Source organism: Cladophialophora psammophila (assembly GCF_000585535.1).
Source record: "Cladophialophora psammophila CBS 110553 chromosome Unknown aczJe-supercont1.19, whole genome shotgun sequence".
NCBI classification, from domain to species: Eukaryota; Fungi; Ascomycota; class Eurotiomycetes; order Chaetothyriales; family Herpotrichiellaceae; genus Cladophialophora; species Cladophialophora psammophila.
The window spans coordinates 21534-38614 of record NW_006912940.1 but is presented as its reverse complement, the minus strand read 5'-3'; the positions used below and the strand labels follow the sequence as shown (position 1 = coordinate 38614).

The following is a 17081-nucleotide window of genomic DNA, read 5'->3' as shown; positions in this document are numbered from 1 at the left end:
GGCAGCCGCATACCAATGTAGTTGGAGAAGTAGCCCGTAGAGACTTTCAACGTCGGGATCGAGAGTGTGTGCAAAGCGAGTGTTACAGACTGGTCACTTGGCAGCGAAGGTGAGGGTCAAGAGAAAGATATGGCGGAGATGGCGAGAGGAAGAGAGAAGCATAGATAGTTTATGGGGAATTGAAGCCGTTCAGCAGACCAGACCATGGATCTGTCCGGTGCCTTGCCTCGTAAAATTTCCAACAGGTTTATTTGGGGGTCCAAAGGGGGTGTCCGCTCTCCTACTTGTTATGGCTCACTACTAGTAGGTAGCCGGCGGTCTGGCTACTAGGCTTCCCTCGGGGGGCGTCTTAGGAGGGGGGGGAAGGGGGCCTGTATGGGAGGTCGACCCATCCAGCTAGTCCAACGAACTATCAGGCATGATTGGATCGCTTCTTCACCCGTCTTCACCCTTTTACCGCCACAGCTGCGAGGCTAGCGGCTCTAATGGCCCTGATTCGAGGGCTATTCCCTTCCGCCTGTGGGCCGATTCGGCATCTCACATTCTCCTTGTTGCTCTAAAACGTCGTGACATCCATCAGAAAGGCTGGCACGAAATCTGTCCTCGGTGCTGATCCGTACCTGCAGGAAACGTTACCCTGCTGTGTCGCGGACCGGTCTTCCAGAAGTTGAATAATGCATAGATCTGCGTATTCTGAACAAACTGCTACTCCTGCCATGCTACATATCGAGATATGTATCTACTGGGTACAGTATGTACATATCCTCGTTATCGTTATCTTTCTTCTTCCTTAGGTTGTCTTCTAATTATCCCAATCCGCGCCAGCGTAACGTCCAAGATTGCGGCTCCTCCTCTAATCTCCTCTCAATTCAACAGCAATGATTACCCAACAGAAGCAGTGTTCATAGCCCGTGTTGCAATCCCCCTTGATAGAGCAAAATCCTGGATGAGCGACTCGTAGGATTGATAAGGGAAACCTGGGTCTGCCGAGATGGGTGAAATCTTGAAATTTTATGTACATCGGACGCATTTTAAATTGTTTGCTATACAATATCAAACCACTTAGACTTAGTAGGTTTGCTTGGTGCGCAGTTTTTGTGGCGTGGTCAGATCTGTCTGCCTGTTTACAAGCATGTCCTGTGCACCAAATTTTTGGTGGTGGGTATGTCGATAAGGAGCTTCTGCCAGAGTTACTTTCTTGATGCTCGACTCGCGCCTTCTGCCTTACCCGTGCACTCTCCTTCAATACGAGGCCGGCACTTAGTCAAGAACATTGGCCAAAAAGAGCCAGGTGCGAGCCCAGAGGGACTTTGCGGAAGGTGTTCTCTGTCAGGCAGTTGAAATAGATATAAACATGACATTCTCTCTCTCCCCTGTGCTTTTCATCTGCCCTAGTTTCTTGGTCAAGACAGTGACAGGATCAAGGCTCCTTTCTCTATTTCGGCAAAGTCCCTTTCCCTACTTCTCAAAACGCCTGCCTCAGCTTGTACAGTTTGCCATGGGGTGATATCACTCCAGGTGGCTCAGTGAAGTCCCAGGGATTTCTTCACGGCCAGGGCAAGCCAGTGATGAGGGAACCTAACCTCGGAGCAAAGCGAATTGGCATCAAACTACAATATCACCTTTGCTCGAGCAAGGAAAGATATGGCTGGTAGTCGCTCGGGATGCCTCTGGACAAAGAGATGTTCACCTCGCTGTCACTGCTTAACATTGCTTTGGGTATGTGAAAATCTGTTCAGGGTCGGTGATGATGGCGACGCTCAACATTGCTGAGCTCGCCTAAGAGTATATATACAAATAAAAACTCTGTTGTCTGTGCTCTTGCTCTTTCGACTGTGAGCACAAGAATACGGGCACTAACAGCGACAAGACACTCAAGACAGGCATCCTCGTCATCCATTGTCCAACATGCCTTCTAAGGTTCAAGGTGCGCAGTTCGCACAAGCGCGCCGCGGCGAGGAGAACAGTGTAGGCCCGACAAGGTGCAGAGGCTCATCCCTCGACGTTATTTCGACAACCTGTCAGAGGGCCGGGTCAAAACCAACACATTAGCAAAGACACTCAAAGGTGTCATTGCATAACTCCGTGACACTGGCCAAAACAGTGCCGGTGAGGGGAACCATGGTAATGCTTCAACATCAAGTAGTGCTGCCCAACACAATGCACAGGCATGCACCTGCTTCATCCGGATTCGCTGTCCCCATAGCTAACTGTCGTCTTCACAGAGTAGCCAGAACTTTGGTTCGGTGCGGACACAGACACTACCATGACTCCGCAGCAATACGGAGCTGCATGCTTTGCAATAGGCAATGACAAGGCTGGCACAGGTCATACAAAGTCGTGCGATAGAGCAACGAGCTCGGCGGGAGGAACTGAAGCAGCTGATCGACGAGGCGAATGATGAATTGGTGGGCATTATTCAGAAGCCTGCGGGAAGAGCAGAGTAGGTAACAGGATGATGTCGGCCCGACGTACTGGTTCGGATGGGTGATCTGACAGGCTCTTTTCGCGTTTGCCTCTCGGTTGCTCCTTCGATTGCCGCCACGCAGGGTACAGATTCAGTCCACCAAAGTTGTGCCGCCGGCGTCCATGATACGCTCAATGTCCATAGCAGCCAAGCAACCGCAACATTCAATGATGACGTCGCTAAGGACAGGTACCATATATTCAGCGTTCGTATGACCAGGTCCCCACGCCTCTCGGCCCTCCATTCTCAAGTGAGAATGACTCCGTCCCTGCTCGAGTCGAGTGCGGCCGTCCTAACTTCCATCATACGAAAATGCGAGGGCTCGGGGTTCATATCACCAACCCCTCAATGTGCCGTTTCCTCAAGGCAGAATCACCTCCGGCTCCTCACGACCTTGGCACCATACTTCCTCACCACGTCCTCCATCTTTCTCCTCACCTCTTTACACCCATCCACGCCGGTAGCCAGCATGGCTTCCACCTTCCCGCTACCAGCCGCAATCTCCACGCGCGACTCCATCATCAGCACCGACACTTTGTCCTCGTGCTTCTCGCCGCCAGAAACCGTTGCAATTGTAAGAAATGCCAATTCTTGCTCTTCTGCACTGTTCAAATCCAACACCGGCTCCGCTTTTGCCTTTGAATCGTCTGTAGGAACAATTACTCCGCAGCTCACGGCGGCGAGGATGCTCGGCATAGGCACCCCGGCATCGACCAACGCTAAGCTTGCAGCATTCAGACAGGCGACTAGCAACCCTCCATCAAAGCTCAAGACATGTAATGAGATCGTTATCAGGGAGCGTGGGTACATATGTGTAAACAGGTGGGATTGAAATGAAGAGGATATTGTGGACTGGAGTTCTTGGATTTGTTTGTCGGTGCGGGTTCGCCGGCGGCGGTCCATTGCTGCAAATGGCGCGACGTTCAAGTCGGTTTCGACAATGGCATTGTTATTGTCGCGTTGGCCTCGTCTACAAAGAGGTAGATGTTAGCGACTGACTCTCTGGCGGCGAATGTTTTTCGTAGGAATTCAATCGCACCCTTCTCTCGGCCCGGACACGGTACACAGGACCACTGTGTTACCCATAGTGACCATACTGGAACCGTCACTGGAGGGTTGGGTTGAGATTGAGGCAGTGATGCGGCGCAGCTCGTTCCATCGTCGGCCATCCTGTCTGAGCAGGGTTTGCGAGTAAGTCGAGATTGTGTCGAGAGGCATTCTATTGGAACGTCGTCAAAGAACGAGGCTAAAGAGATATTAGCGGCAGATGAGACGAGAAACTTGAACTTTGTCAACTGTGCGGTCCTTAATAAAGTACGATTGGTTGCGAGGCTCGACAAGATAGTACATAATTCACAGCAGCGCAGGTTGGAGTGAGATTTGCGGTCAAATCGAAGGCCAAAAGACATCATTGGCGGAAGCCTTTTTCTTCTCCGCACAGGGCAGCGCAATATTACGGGCAAGCAAAGGAGCCAATAGGGTCGCGCAGCCACTGCATATCAAAAAGTCCTCGGTAGTATGTAGTAGCGACCAAAGCACAACCCACTGCATTGCTATGGAGTAGATATCTCTTGGGCACAACTTTCAGTTCCGGACCACCTATATAGCTTCCCATAATAATGAGAAAGATCGGGGATCTCGATCAAGTCGTTCATGCATGGTCGTCTCTCAACTCCTCTACATGCATTGTCTGTCCTATGTTCTTCCTCTCCGTCAAATCCTTGCCCATCGCTTCCGCCGCATAACTTTCCACGCCAGTACAGACATAAGTCTTGAATTTCCTTGCCGGCAACCTCGCCTCAAACATCTCATGGATCTCCTCCAACGTACGGTCTCGTGTCTCGGGCAAGAAGAAATAAGTGAAGATGACACAAATCATGTTGCTTCCGAACCAGATGTATCCGTATTTGGCGCTCCAGCCAAGTTTGGCCGGGTTGATGAAGTATGGGGCGGTGAATGTTCCCAGCCAGTTGCCCAAAAAGTTCAATGCCGTCGCCAGGCCGAATGTAAATGCGCGGAGTTGATTGTTTACGTACTCGCCACCGAGAAGCCAGGCATAAGGAGCTAGAAAGTCGTCAGCTTTGATCTTGATGAAACTCAACAGGAAAACAAAACAAACCGTAGGCAACATAGAAGAAGGTGAAGAGAGAGATAAATGCAACAACCACTTTTCCTGTCGACTCGCTTCCCGGACTCGTGCTCCACGCAATCGCCGGGATCAGCTGGCAGATGCCGCAGGCTGTGATGCCGATCAACATGACCATGCGTCGATCGATCCGTCGCACGAAGAAGAAGCTGACTAGCACGCCTATCAAGCCTGTGCAAGTGACCATGACGGAATAGGCGAATGGGTTCTTGACGCCTGCAATCTGAAGGAAGAATGTGGTATAGATTGTAACCCAACTTGATCTGTTTTCGCTTCAGCATTGCCTTGAGCATGGAGGGACGGTGCGCTTACCCGTTTGCCGAATGAAAACACACGACAGCAATTGAAAGGAGAGTCCTCCGCAAGTTCGTGCCTCGCCACATCTCCAAGAACGCGGCTTTCTTGTTCTGCTCCAATTGTTCTCTGGTCGATTGTCGAATTTCATTCAACTCGGCTTGGAACTCGAGCTCATCGATCTTCGGGTTTCGCAGTCTCCGCAATGCCGCCTCGGCAGCTTTCTCTTTGCGCTGGACCATCAGCCATCTTGGCGACTCGGGTGCAAAGAGGAAGAGAAGGATGGACTGGAGGGTCGGGGCAACAAAAAAGATTGCCAAAGGGATCTGATAGGCGTTCCGGCCGGTCATGGTATGCGTCCCAAAGTCAACGCTTGCGCCGACAATGGACCCGATGGAAAGCATGACTTGATACACGGCAAACGCGATGCCACGTAAGTGTGCTGGGGCAGCTTCGTGGACGTAGAGTTGGGCGAATGTGAGAAACCAGCCGACAGACATGCCTGAGAAAGAGTCAGTGGAAGATACACCGAAAGTCAGAGGTCTCCAAAATCCCACCCAAGATGAGACGGGCAACATAAAGAGCCGCCTTGCTGGTCGTTCCCAGTTGGATGCTGGTAGCAACGAAGTTGAGGAGCGTGGCCGTCCAGAGGCCCTGCCTTCTCCCAAATCTTGCGCTGAAGGGCCCAACCAGCAGTGACGAGACAAAAGTGCCAATGGTCATCAACGAGGAAATGAGTTGCTGGACGGTCGGGTCAATGTTCCATCTGCCCAAGTCCTCCGAGTAGTAGCCGAAGACCTCGAGGAAACCAGGCATTGAAAGGAATCCACCAACAAGTGCGTAGTCAAGGCCATATTGGAACGTGGACAACGTCGCCACGACACATATGGCGAGACATTTCGTGTGACTTAGCACATCGAGCTTGAGTGGGTTCGCGGATATAGGAGCACTGCCAACCATGTTGGCTAAGGTCCCCCTTAGGTCTGGTCGCGATTCTGCTTCTAGGGTTGAGATATCTGCCTTGAAAATTGAATGTTGGTCTGTTCGCGGATCAAAAACTCCTGCACCAGCAGACCAAGAGCTGCGCAACCCCCTTGTGGGGAGCGAGAGCTGTAGTAGATATACAGCATGGCCGACCGTGGTGTCTGAGGAACATTGCCGAAACCCCTGCCACCACTGCCCATCTTTTTGGAGTAGAGATTAACTTGGTGGGTTGCAGAATATGGAGTAGCGTGGAGAAGAATTTGCGGAGGAGGTCCGGTCCACAAATCACCGAGTCGCCCACCTTCAACCGCCTCGTTCAACATCAAGCTCGCGGGGAGTGACCGGGTTAGCTCCTTGGTATAGTCGTCGAAGCCTTGTGGCATTTCAGACGATCCCAGGCCATGAAGGACGATCTGCAACTGCCGAAAACTGTGGCGGTCAATGTCTGGATAATCCCACATTTGGCGCGATGGGAGAGCATCCTCTCTGGTGTCAGCACGCAGCACTGCCGACTTGAATCTCGTTGCACGTTCAAGTCTGCAGGAATTCATACAAACAGGCCGGAGCACACAAGCTGCTCCACAACCTTTGGATGCAGCCATGGTGGCCTCTCTCCATCTCCGTGTCCTTACCCGAGGTCACTTATTCGCATTGCAGGGCATGAAGGACCAGATGGAGCGAAACCCACGTGGTCGACGAGGCCATCACATGGGATTCTCAGGTGTATCCCAACGAAATCATATCCAAGAGAAAATGGCGAGGAGTAATAAGTAGCTCGAGGGTCAGAGAATTTGGGACTTTGGACGCCGCAAACTCTAAGAATGACATCCACATTAGAAATCCCAAACGTGTAAAACCTATGGAACCGGCCTTTTCAGTACTCTTGGTTTTGGTGGACGGATAGAGCCCTGCGTTCTGGTATAGGCGAGTTCGGATTTGACAGGAAATTGCCTACGTTGAAAGTCAACGAGCGGCCAATATGCTCATATTGATTACTTTTATTCTGCGTCATTTTCATAGAGCCTTGCTTTCCAGGGCTCTGGAATTCATCTAAACAAAACACACTAATGTCCAACCATCCCGCGACCTAACATGTTACACCGAGGAGCCTGTCAACCGACACCCGCACCCACACCGAATGGTGAACAACGATTCTTTCTTCGCCGCGCTCATCGACCATTACCCCGGCTCTACCTCGAGCCGGCATTGCAAGAGACCTGGGTCCGATTGCCTGCGGGCTCATGTCCCTAGCGATACACAGGAGGGGCCTGATTGTTGGCATAGCTTTGCAGGGGAATGCCCCCTTGACCATATAAAGGCAGTGGCGCCTCTCCCGTATAGTTAGACCGCTCAGACTGACCCTCGCGGAAATTAGCCGCAGCTGGTGTGTTCATAGGCCCTTTCCGCTGCTGCTGGCGGCGTTTGAAAAACATCACGGTTCCCACGAAAATCAACATCAACACCATGGCAATGGCAAAGACTATGGTTGCGCGGGTATTTTCGGCGAATCGGAAACCGACAATACAGTTGGCCAGACCCAAGGTTATTGTGGCAGGGCCTAGGACACGATGTCCTTTCATGATCTTGGCTGGCTGCTTTGTCCTCTTGTAGATGCGATGTCCAACAAATCCGACGATCCAGGTGGCAAGCCCAAGGCCAACTACCACGAACCCGAGGATTTGATGACCGGCGGTCAGATTAGGAGACTATGCGCGTTAATCTCAGTCAAGCGCCGGGGAACCTGGGACTGGTTGCTCACAATTTTGTCTCTTTTGCTGATGGCAATTCCAACACCCATACCGAGGATGGTCATGAGCAGTGCCAATGACTGGATACCCCAGTGAAGCCACACCTTTTCAAAAACACGGAGGAACAAGTATCCTCCCGGAAAGACGATCAAGAAGGCAGCGACCATGAGGAATGCGTGGAAACCAGGGGCGCCGCGGAAGTCGCCGCCGACAGGACCGCCGCCAATCACTGTGTCGGAGGACGCGCTCACGACCGGCACGCCGCCAATACCGGTAGCCTGCTTGAGGTTCAGGTTGAAGAAGTTGTAGCCCTCATGCTTTTGAATTTGAGCGTTGACGTCGTTGGAGGACAGAGAGCCTCCTGACCCAGCGGCCCATATCATGGCTTGATTGTCGCTGTTAACATCGATATTCCCACCATCCCAGCTTCGGCAATTGGAGCATTTGGCATTGACAACGAAAGATCCGTCGACGATACCACTGCCGCTCAGCACCTCCAGTTGCACATCGGAGGTATGTAGGGGCATGACATGGCCCTTCCCAAGACGAGGACTGACAGTGACGTTGTTTCCACCCTCCGAAGCATATGTGACAAAGATCAACGCCCCTGCCATCCCGCTGCCGAAGCCAAAGGCAGCCCAAGTCTGGCCCGCAGGTGCAGAGAAGTGGTAGAAGAGAGAATTGGAGTTGTCGTTCGGCACGTTAATGGAAACAGTGATATTATCATTTGGATCCGGAGAGGTTCCTTGCCCGACATACGTTGATGAGGGAACAGCGGCCTGCGCTGAGAGGAAGCAGCCTGCAAGACGATGCCACAGTCAGCGACAACGTTTCGAGGAAAGGGGTGCAACTCACTTGTTAAGAATAGGCTGACCAGTATCCTGATCCTGGACCGAGATTGGAATGGCATGCCTGCGGTTGTGCTCTGAGATTGCTATAGGTATATTGTGCAGGAATGGATTGCAAGGGTGGAATGAAGGACAGATCATATACTGAGAAGATAGCGAAGGAAGACAACGAGACGGGGTGGCTTCAGATGTACCCAGTACTCGATCGTGCAGACGCAGAGAAGGAAAGAACACAGGTGTGAGAGAGTGAGAGAGAGAAAGGGAAAGAGAGATTCGAAGTGAGCAGGCGCCTTGGAATATCACCAAAATAAGAGACAGAGAGATCTAACAACGAGTGGCCTAGACGACGGGGCGTCTGTTTTGAGAAGAGGTGGGTTTCAGATGTTGTTTTGAGCTGAAAAGAGATGCATATTATGGAACAATGGATCCCCTGATGAACCAGTTTCCAAGTAAAGCGGAGGTCCGTGCAGCCCTCCAGGCCGCGCCAACAGGGAGCAGTGAGCTCGAGGGCTCCAGGGGCCAAGGGCCACTAGGCTCAGCGGCTCAGCACATCCACTCGATTGGCAGAGCGACAGGGGCATCTGGAGCGCCTACTAGCCTGTGCCTGCCAGTGCCTGGGAGCCCAAATCCACCCCCAACGCGACGATGAGATCCAAGATCCCACAAGCCAGTGCCTCAACGGGCTCCGAAAAGCTTAGCTCAGTAAAGTGGACAAAGTGGGAATCCAAGCATCTAAGCCCCTTCATAGAAATCGTGCGGCTTAAACCAATCAGGAGGGTGCGTCTGGTCAACTGGCGCTTACATTGTCAACAGCCACATCAGCGCCACCAGCATCTGGAATCACCATCCCCGAAATAGATCTCGTCAATAAGCCACGCCATGCCCTATCTGGTATCGAGCGTGTTGCCCATGTTCAGCCCATCCGTCTCACTTGCAGACGAGTTGTTTACACAAGAACCAAGTACATGTTTGAGGCGGGTCACCAAGCGAAAACGGAGGGAACTCACTTGATCTCCAAGAACATCCTGTCCTACAGTATCTAATGGTACATGCACATCCTCTCATATGGCATATCAAAACCAATTTTCTTGAAGAGTCACGAAGAACCGCTGGAAAGGTTCTCCTCGCACCGTAAAGTCCCCGACCGACGGTGACCATCCGAAATCCAAAATGTCGTTGCTTCCCATCGGCATATGCTCTGGCGTCCAATTCAACCCTGCGCTCCTGGAACTCTCCTGCGACATGGTATTGCCTCTCTCTGCCATCGTGCTGCCACTCGTTGCATGAATGGATTCCTGCGCTCGTGGTTCCAGAAGCATTCCCCCGGTATAGGGCTGCTCGCTTGCCATGCTAAATGCCTCCGTCGCGTTCGTGCTGGCGTTGACTGGATAGTCGTGCATCCACCGTTCCATTGGGGTAGGGTTACCTATGTCGGCGAATGTCATTTCTGCGTTCTGCTTCACCAGATTGGACTGGGCCTGTTGCGCTGCTCTGCGGGCCTTTGCCTTAGCCATGAGGTGCCGCAAGGGTTTCCACAGCATTCCCTTCTGATACCTGGAATTGATCATTCTTTCACCGTAGACCGATTCAATCGCTCGCCATGCCCGATCTACATCAGGCCCTAGAGGTCTAGCACAAATCTCAGACAATGCAAATGCCACCGATTGCCACTGCATGTATGTCCTGAACAGCCAGCCCCATTTTGCCGTATTTTCGTTCTTCTCAAGGAGATGGGAGAACTCAATCACTTCTACGGAAGTGATGAAGACTCGATCACGGATCTCCGGTGGCATCGGGGATCCTCCATCGCTGTTGGAGTACGCACGCGGATGATGCACCATCAACCACATCTTGGCCAGAATGAGACGGGCGACCGTTGCGGCCACCCAGTATATAGGCATGTTCATGTCGCAATGTCGCAAATACTTCTCCTCGAGCTTCCGGTGACACTCATCGATCAGCTTCTCTTTTTCCCCCAAAGACAATTCAGGGGTCTGTGGTGGCCCGTAGCCTGGAGCGGTGAAGTTGAATCGTCGCGAGAATGCGCTAATTTCGAAGCGGATCAAGCAGAACGTCATCTCGGTCGCCCCGACCCTTTCTTTAGGGCACTCTTTCATTCCCGGATAGATATCATCGTCGTTCAAATTGGCGGGAATCTTGGTATCGTAAAACTGTTCTGAAAAGGTTGGATCAACACCATGATCTTCTGCTGCCCGATTATCTAGGAGAGAAATTTGCCACCACAATCGGCGTCGCATTTCGGTGTCAAATGGATTCAGTCCGAAATGGGTTCCATCACGATGGATGCCCAGTGACTGCGCTAGGTGGATCGCTAGCCCCCCCAATGCCCACACCAATCTGGTATCATCACAATGGCGGACGAAGATGAGGAAGAATGACAGTGCTTGCAGGCACATGAGACTCGAGCTGTTCAGGAAATCTGCGCGGGCCAAGGCTTGCTCTGTCGCGAATCTGTACTTCTTCAGGAGAGACTGCTTGTCCTCGTCTAACAGTTGCTGACATTGCTCTGGAGTCAAGCTGACCACCGCTCCAAAGTAGATTGAAAAGAGCAGGGCTTCTGCTGGTTTAGAAACCCGATCGAGACTGCTCGCAGCATTCATGAGAATCGTTTTAGCCGTTGGCCGATGCAGTATTCGGACCACAGGGTCGACATTCTCTTTAAAAACCTCCCATAGAATGAATATTTGACTCGGACTGGGATGCAACTCCCTCAGATCCTGCATGACTGAGGAATATCCAAAGAGGAAGGCTTGGTGGTTAGATTGACGGTCGGTTTCCGGTGAGTGAACCTCATCTTCCTCGTCAGTGCTTGACGGGTCGAGCAAATCCCGCATCTCGGCAATCTGCGCATATGGTCAGCCAGTATTCGCTCCCATAAAGCAAGGCGAAAAGCACCTCATCGCTCATGCCCGTCCAAAATGCATTGTTCACATAGCGACTGCGATCCTCATTGATCACTAGGCGCCCAAGATGTTTGTCAATAGACTGTCTTTTCGAGTCTGAGCGATCAGAAACCGGTGAGTCGCCTGATTGCACTTCACCAAAGCGCGCCCGCATCTCCGTTGATCCTGCGAGAGCAGGCGAGACGACGCCATTCTCATCCACCTGGGCACCGAGGCTGTGAACAACTCCTTCCAATCTGCGCAGCCGGGCGAGAAGCTCTGCATCAGGCGGCTTCCTCGGTTTCCTGGGCGCCCTGCCAGGTCCGGGAAACACACATTCAATCCCTGCTCTTATACAGTTGGCGCATGGGTTCTCTTTATTGCAACGAACTTTCCTGCGGCGACATGTGACACAACTTCGCGGGTTCAAGCGAGGCGTAGAGGGAGTAGTGGTCTGTCCATTCTCTGTAGTAGCTTGAGTACCGGCTTGGCCACTGTCGTTGGTGGTAGGCTCAAGGCCGGACTGGGCGCTTTCGTCGATGGAGTGTGACATTTTCGGGTGCAGATCTGCTGGTCGCGGTTCAGACGCGGCTCAATGTGAATGCATACGGGGAATAGTTGGACCGGCGCACTAAGGGGGTTGGAGGATGCTCGAAATGAAGTCGAGTAAGAGCCACTCTTCTTAGGGGCAGGAGGTCTTGCCAGTCGACGAGTTAATCAGCAGCGCAGCAGGAATGATCAGAAGGGTGGTATCATATATTTTGGTTGTGTCACAATCTAAATGTGGTTGCAAGCATGTCGCAGCAGTTTATTCGCCCCTCCCTTCGTACAAACCAATCCCCACCAGGACATCGACACCAAGTCACCGACATATCCGCTTCGCCGCACAACTTGGCACCTGGCTTCTAGGAGCGGTCCTTATGTCCACTGCATAGCGGTCCTCTCCACTGACGGCTGCTGCTCTTCGGAAATCCGGGGCTCCTCCTGTCTCCGGAATGCTGGGGCTCTCGACGATGCTGTCGACCTTCCTCCCATCGACAGGTTTCCGCTGCACGACGATGCAGCTCAACTCCACTGTCATCGATTGATTGGAATAAGTGTAAAGGGCCAAAGTCCCATGCCTGGCGTCACCTGCCCCCTTGGATGAATCAGATCAATTTGTTCCATCGAGATTCGAGAAGAAATATATGAGCGATTTATCGACTCGCTTCGGCTCTGTTAAAGGGCTCCCTGCCCCCCCGACCGATTGCCCTAACAATGTACCCTGGCCATGCCTGGTCTGTCTTGTCCTACAAGAAATCGACTTCTCATGAACGTCTTCGACCAATATCATACGGGGGCTGCACTGGCTGTCCGAACTGTGCATAACCCACTTCATCCCACATCAACCTGGGGAAACCCGCATATCAAAAACACATCGCAATGCAAACATCCAAGAAGAGCCAAATGCCGTTTTACTCCACGCTGCCAACAACATGAATGCCCAAAACATAATCTCATCGATTGATGCTTTGGGGGAACTGCAGAGGTCCGGGAACCGTCAGCCTAAAACATCCTCATTGACTGTGAGCTCTCAAAAGAACCTGATCACGCCGATTAGCTCTGACTTTCTTCAGCCCGACCATGACATCGAACGTACGCTGCTGTTAGCTGCCGACATCGGATCGGGCTCGCCATCTTTGCCCACTGATGGACTCTCAATACTGCCATGGTTCACCGGCCCCGATGCTGTAACTGACCTCTCACTAAAAGGGGGCCTTAAGCTCGATGCCGCTCGTGAATCTCTCGCCTTGACTGGTGATGATGCCTCCTTTCCATCCGCACCACCGCCATTACCATTACCAGCTCCATTAGATTTTGATCGAGCTTGCTTGTTGAAAATATCTGTCACCCTATCGGAAGCCACGCGTAAAATCGTTTGCATGAGAAGATTTTGTTTCAGTGGTTTTGACAGGTATTCGTCCATTTGTGCCTGGATGCATTTCTCGCGATCTCCCAACATCGCGTGGGCGGTCAGCGCAACAATGGGTGTTCTGGGCAGTCCCCTTTCCTTTTCATAATGCCGAATCTCTCGGGTGGCTTCAAACCCACCCATGACCGGCATTTGCACGTCCATGAGCACAATATCGAATCGGTTGTTCTTGATAGCGTTGACGGCTTCCAACCCGTTGCCAACTACGGTCACGACATGATTGTATTTTTCCAATATTTTAATGGCCACCTTTTGATTGACCTCGTTGTCTTCGGCCAACAAAACATTGAGCGACTTTTTGTAGTCTTTGATGACGGGTGTGGATCGGCCTTCCAAAGCAGGGATCATGCAGTTGCCCAAGTCAATCAACTGACAGGGCGTAGTCATGTATGAAGCTATGCCAAGGTCAAGTACAGTCTTGAGGCTGATAGACACGGTTGGGTTCAAGAGAACCATGGGTATGTACTTGAACTTGTCGAGCTCCCGAAGTTTTTGCGCCGTCTGAAGTTCATCAATGACGATGACATCGTAGCCCCCATCGGTGGCCTTGCCTTTCCGCTCTACGGCGACGGTAACAGGATCCGGCACCTCTGTCTCGTCCTTCACGACCTTGACCTGCAGCCCAAGCTCCTCGATCATTGCGGGGACGCGTTCGAAGAACTTTGAGACACCCTTGTCTACCACGAGCACTTTATGCTTTCTGAAAGGATAAAGTTGGGAACTGATGACACTGATATCGTCTGTCGCGTATTTGACAATGCAAGAGAAATGGAACTCGCTCCCGTGACCGAAATCGGAGGTCACCCAGACTTGACCACCCATGAGGTTGACCAGGCGCTTGGAAATGGACAGTCCTAGACCGGTACCACCGAATTTCCTTGTTGTTGAGCCGTCCGCTTGCTGGAAAGTATCGAAGATGAGGTCAAGCTTGTCGGATTGGATGCCAATCCCCGTGTCGGAGACCACAAACTCGAATGGAAATTCGTCAGTCGCGCAGTTCGACAGTAGATCCTTGGATTTCTTGATTGTAACTTTGACCTCGCCCTGGTCAGTAAACTTGATTGCATTGCCAACCAAGTTGAGGATAATTTGTCTCAGCCGGAACGGATCGCCAACGACGTAATCCGGGACCGAGTTGTCCACATCAAATGCCAGACATAACGACTTTTCGTTCGCCTTGACAGCTAAGGATTTCAGAGCGTTAAAGACGGTACCACGAATTGTGTAGGGAATAGCCTCAATGGCCATGCGGTTGGCTTCAATCTTGGAAATATCTAGGATGTCGTCAATGATGGTCAGCAAGCTGTTGGCGAGGTTGTGGACCGTATTGAGCATCTCTCGTGAGTGCGGCTTCAAATCATCAGTGTCCAGCGTCAGCTGTGTCATGCCGATGATGCCGTTCATCGGGGTCCTGATTTCGTGGGACATGTTCGCCAAAAATTCAGATTTCGTCCGGTTGGCCAGTTCAGCTGCTTCACGCGCCGCCGTGTTCCTTTGAATGCTGTCTCTGAGGTTCGAAATCATCTGGTTGATCTTCCTCTTCAATTCATCCATTTCACCAGACGCGTTGACGCTGATCAACTTAGAGAAATCTCCTTCGGTTGCGGCATCAGTGATTTCCCCAAAAGCACGAACCTGGGCAGTCAGGTTCTCGGCCATAGTATTGACGTCCTCTGTGATCTCTTTCCATCGCCCACTGACATCGTGGACATTGGCCTGGCCACCCATTTTGCCATTCACACCCACGTCGCGAGCAACTCGCCGCACCTCATGGGCGAAGGTCGCCAAGCGGTCTACCATGTTATTGATGGTGACCTTCAGAGTCAAGATTTCACCTTGCGCCTGCACTTCGATCTTCTTGTCTAGGTTGCCCGCGGCAATGGCTTGTGTCACATCCGAGATACCTCGCACTTGATCCGTTAGGTTCGAAGCCATCGTGTTGACATTGTCTGTCAAATCTCGCCATTTGCCCTGGACATTGTCGACCTTTGCCTGCCCTCCGAGTGTTCCGTCTGTGCCGACTTCTCTAGCCACTTTACTAACTTCGAATGCAAATGTGTTCAGTCTGTCAACCATTGAATTGATGGTCACCTTCAGGTCGAGGATTTCGCCTTGGACATCCGCGGTAACTTTCTTCGACAAATCGCCATTGGCGACAGCGGTGGTGACTGCAGCAATCTCTCGCACTTGTGTTGTCAAGTTCATCGCCATGCCATTGACGTTTTCAGTCAGATCTTTCCAAGTGCCTTCGACGTCGTGCACTGTCGCTTGACCTCCTAATACACCGTTGGTTCCGACTTCCTTGGCCAAAATTGTGACTTCCTGGGCAAATTGCTGCAATTGATCAACCATGTTGTTGATTGTAATCTTGAGTCGGAGAATCTCCCCTTTGCAGCTCGCGGTGACTTTTCGAGTCAGATCACCTTTTGCGACAGCCGTGGTGACCATTGCGATGTCTCGGACCTGTGTCGTGAGATTGTCTGCCATTGCATTCACGCTTTTGGTCAATTCATTCCAGGTGCCTTGAACCCCTTCGATCTGGGCTTGTCCACCCAAAACACCCTCCGTTCCGACATCTGTAGCTACGCGGGTTACTTCGGTGGCAAATGTCCGAAGCTGGTCTACCATAGTATTGATGGTATGCTGTAGTTCGAATATTTCACCTTTTGCGCGGCTCTGCACTTTTTGACTGAGATCACCACGAGCGACGGCCTTGGTGACGGTTGCAATCTCTCTGACCTGGTCGGTTAAGTTCGCTGCCATTATATTGACTGTGCTAGAGTTAGTTCAAATGCTTGAAACAGAAGGAATGTGGGCAATACCGTTGTCAGTCAACTCCTTCCATATGCCATGTACTCCACTGATTTGAGCCTGTCCGCCCAAGATGCCTTCAGTTCCTACTTCGCGCGCGACACGAGTGACCTCGCTGCCGAAGATCTCAAGCTGATCCATCATGGTGTTTATGGTGACCTTGAACGCGGCAATTTCGTCATCCATTTCTGTTGCTTGGATCTGGACTCGTTTGGACAAATCGCCATTTGCAACTTGGGTGATGATGCCGCCGATCTCACGCAGTGCCTTTTGGAATGCCTCGTTGGCTTGTTGATGTTTCCGCAGCTCTCTCTCTAATATAGAGACGTCTTCATTTTCCACTCGCATGAAAGCTTGTTTAGCCTGTTCCTCAGAATTTCGCAAACCACGACTGATCTCTGCAATTGTATCCCGCTGACTCTTTATCTGCTCCGCCTGCCTTTCGACATGTTCTCGCAATATGCTGATATCATCTTCACTGACTGCGCGGTCCGGCTCCGAGGGTCGGAAGGAGTCTCTGGCAGCAAGAAGATGGTTGACACGCTTTGAGTGATTGGAGTTTGCGGGTGCTCTCTCAGCAGTTTCTGCGGAGAAATCAGCGCCAGGTTCCCCCAGAGAACTTCGAGGTTCGACCGGACGAGACAAAGGCGAAGCAGGACTCTGAAATTCACCTGGTGTATCTGGCATCGAGCGGCCAACAACATCGGCCCGAGATTCCAGGTAATGTATGCGTCTTGCAAGAGCGGCTATTTCTGCTTCGAAGTCCTCCTTCCCTGGCGTGTCCTCGCCGGGGAGCTTGTATGGTGGGAGCTTCAAGCCATTGGTGTAGGTGGAGGCAGTCGAGCCCTTGGCCAGTCCACGCAGAATTGCCGCGGCGGCTGCCAGTGTCTCGTCCGGGCGAGACATGG

General features: G+C 51.9%; 5 protein-coding genes across 5 annotated transcripts; all 5 read right to left on the bottom strand.

Annotated features, from left to right (window-relative positions):
* Window positions 1-2839: 2839 nt before the first annotated feature.
* On the bottom strand, window positions 2840-3685 carry A1O5_10162 (uncharacterized protein; the record flags this gene model as incomplete). Its single annotated transcript, XM_007750740.1, has 2 exons — window positions 2840-3437; window positions 3507-3685. The coding sequence occupies 2 exons, from the start codon at window positions 3683-3685 to the stop codon at window positions 2840-2842; spliced, it is 777 nt and encodes a 258-aa protein (XP_007748930.1).
* Window positions 3686-4118: 433 nt separating this feature from the next.
* On the bottom strand, window positions 4119-5867 carry A1O5_10161 (uncharacterized protein; the record flags this gene model as incomplete). Its single annotated transcript, XM_007750739.1, has 4 exons — window positions 4119-4531; window positions 4587-4876; window positions 4926-5409; window positions 5465-5867. The coding sequence occupies 4 exons, from the start codon at window positions 5865-5867 to the stop codon at window positions 4119-4121; spliced, it is 1590 nt and encodes a 529-aa protein (XP_007748929.1).
* Window positions 5868-7138: 1271 nt separating this feature from the next.
* A1O5_10160 (uncharacterized protein) lies at window positions 7139-8549 on the bottom strand (the record flags this gene model as incomplete). Its single annotated transcript, XM_007750738.1, has 3 exons — window positions 7139-7597; window positions 7651-8438; window positions 8495-8549. The coding sequence occupies 3 exons, from the start codon at window positions 8547-8549 to the stop codon at window positions 7139-7141; spliced, it is 1302 nt and encodes a 433-aa protein (XP_007748928.1).
* A 1011-nt stretch (window positions 8550-9560) lies between these two features.
* On the bottom strand, window positions 9561-11943 carry A1O5_10159 (uncharacterized protein; the record flags this gene model as incomplete). The annotated part of the gene is made up of 2 exons (XM_007750737.1): window positions 9561-11351; window positions 11404-11943. The coding sequence occupies 2 exons, from the start codon at window positions 11941-11943 to the stop codon at window positions 9561-9563; spliced, it is 2331 nt and encodes a 776-aa protein (XP_007748927.1).
* Window positions 11944-13002: 1059 nt separating this feature from the next.
* Window positions 13003-17079, bottom strand: A1O5_10158 (uncharacterized protein; the record flags this gene model as incomplete). The annotated part of the gene is made up of 2 exons (XM_007750736.1): window positions 13003-16133; window positions 16185-17079. 2 exons carry the CDS (start codon window positions 17077-17079, stop codon window positions 13003-13005), a joined length of 4026 nt encoding a protein of 1341 aa, XP_007748926.1.
* Window positions 17080-17081: the final 2 nt, after the last annotated feature.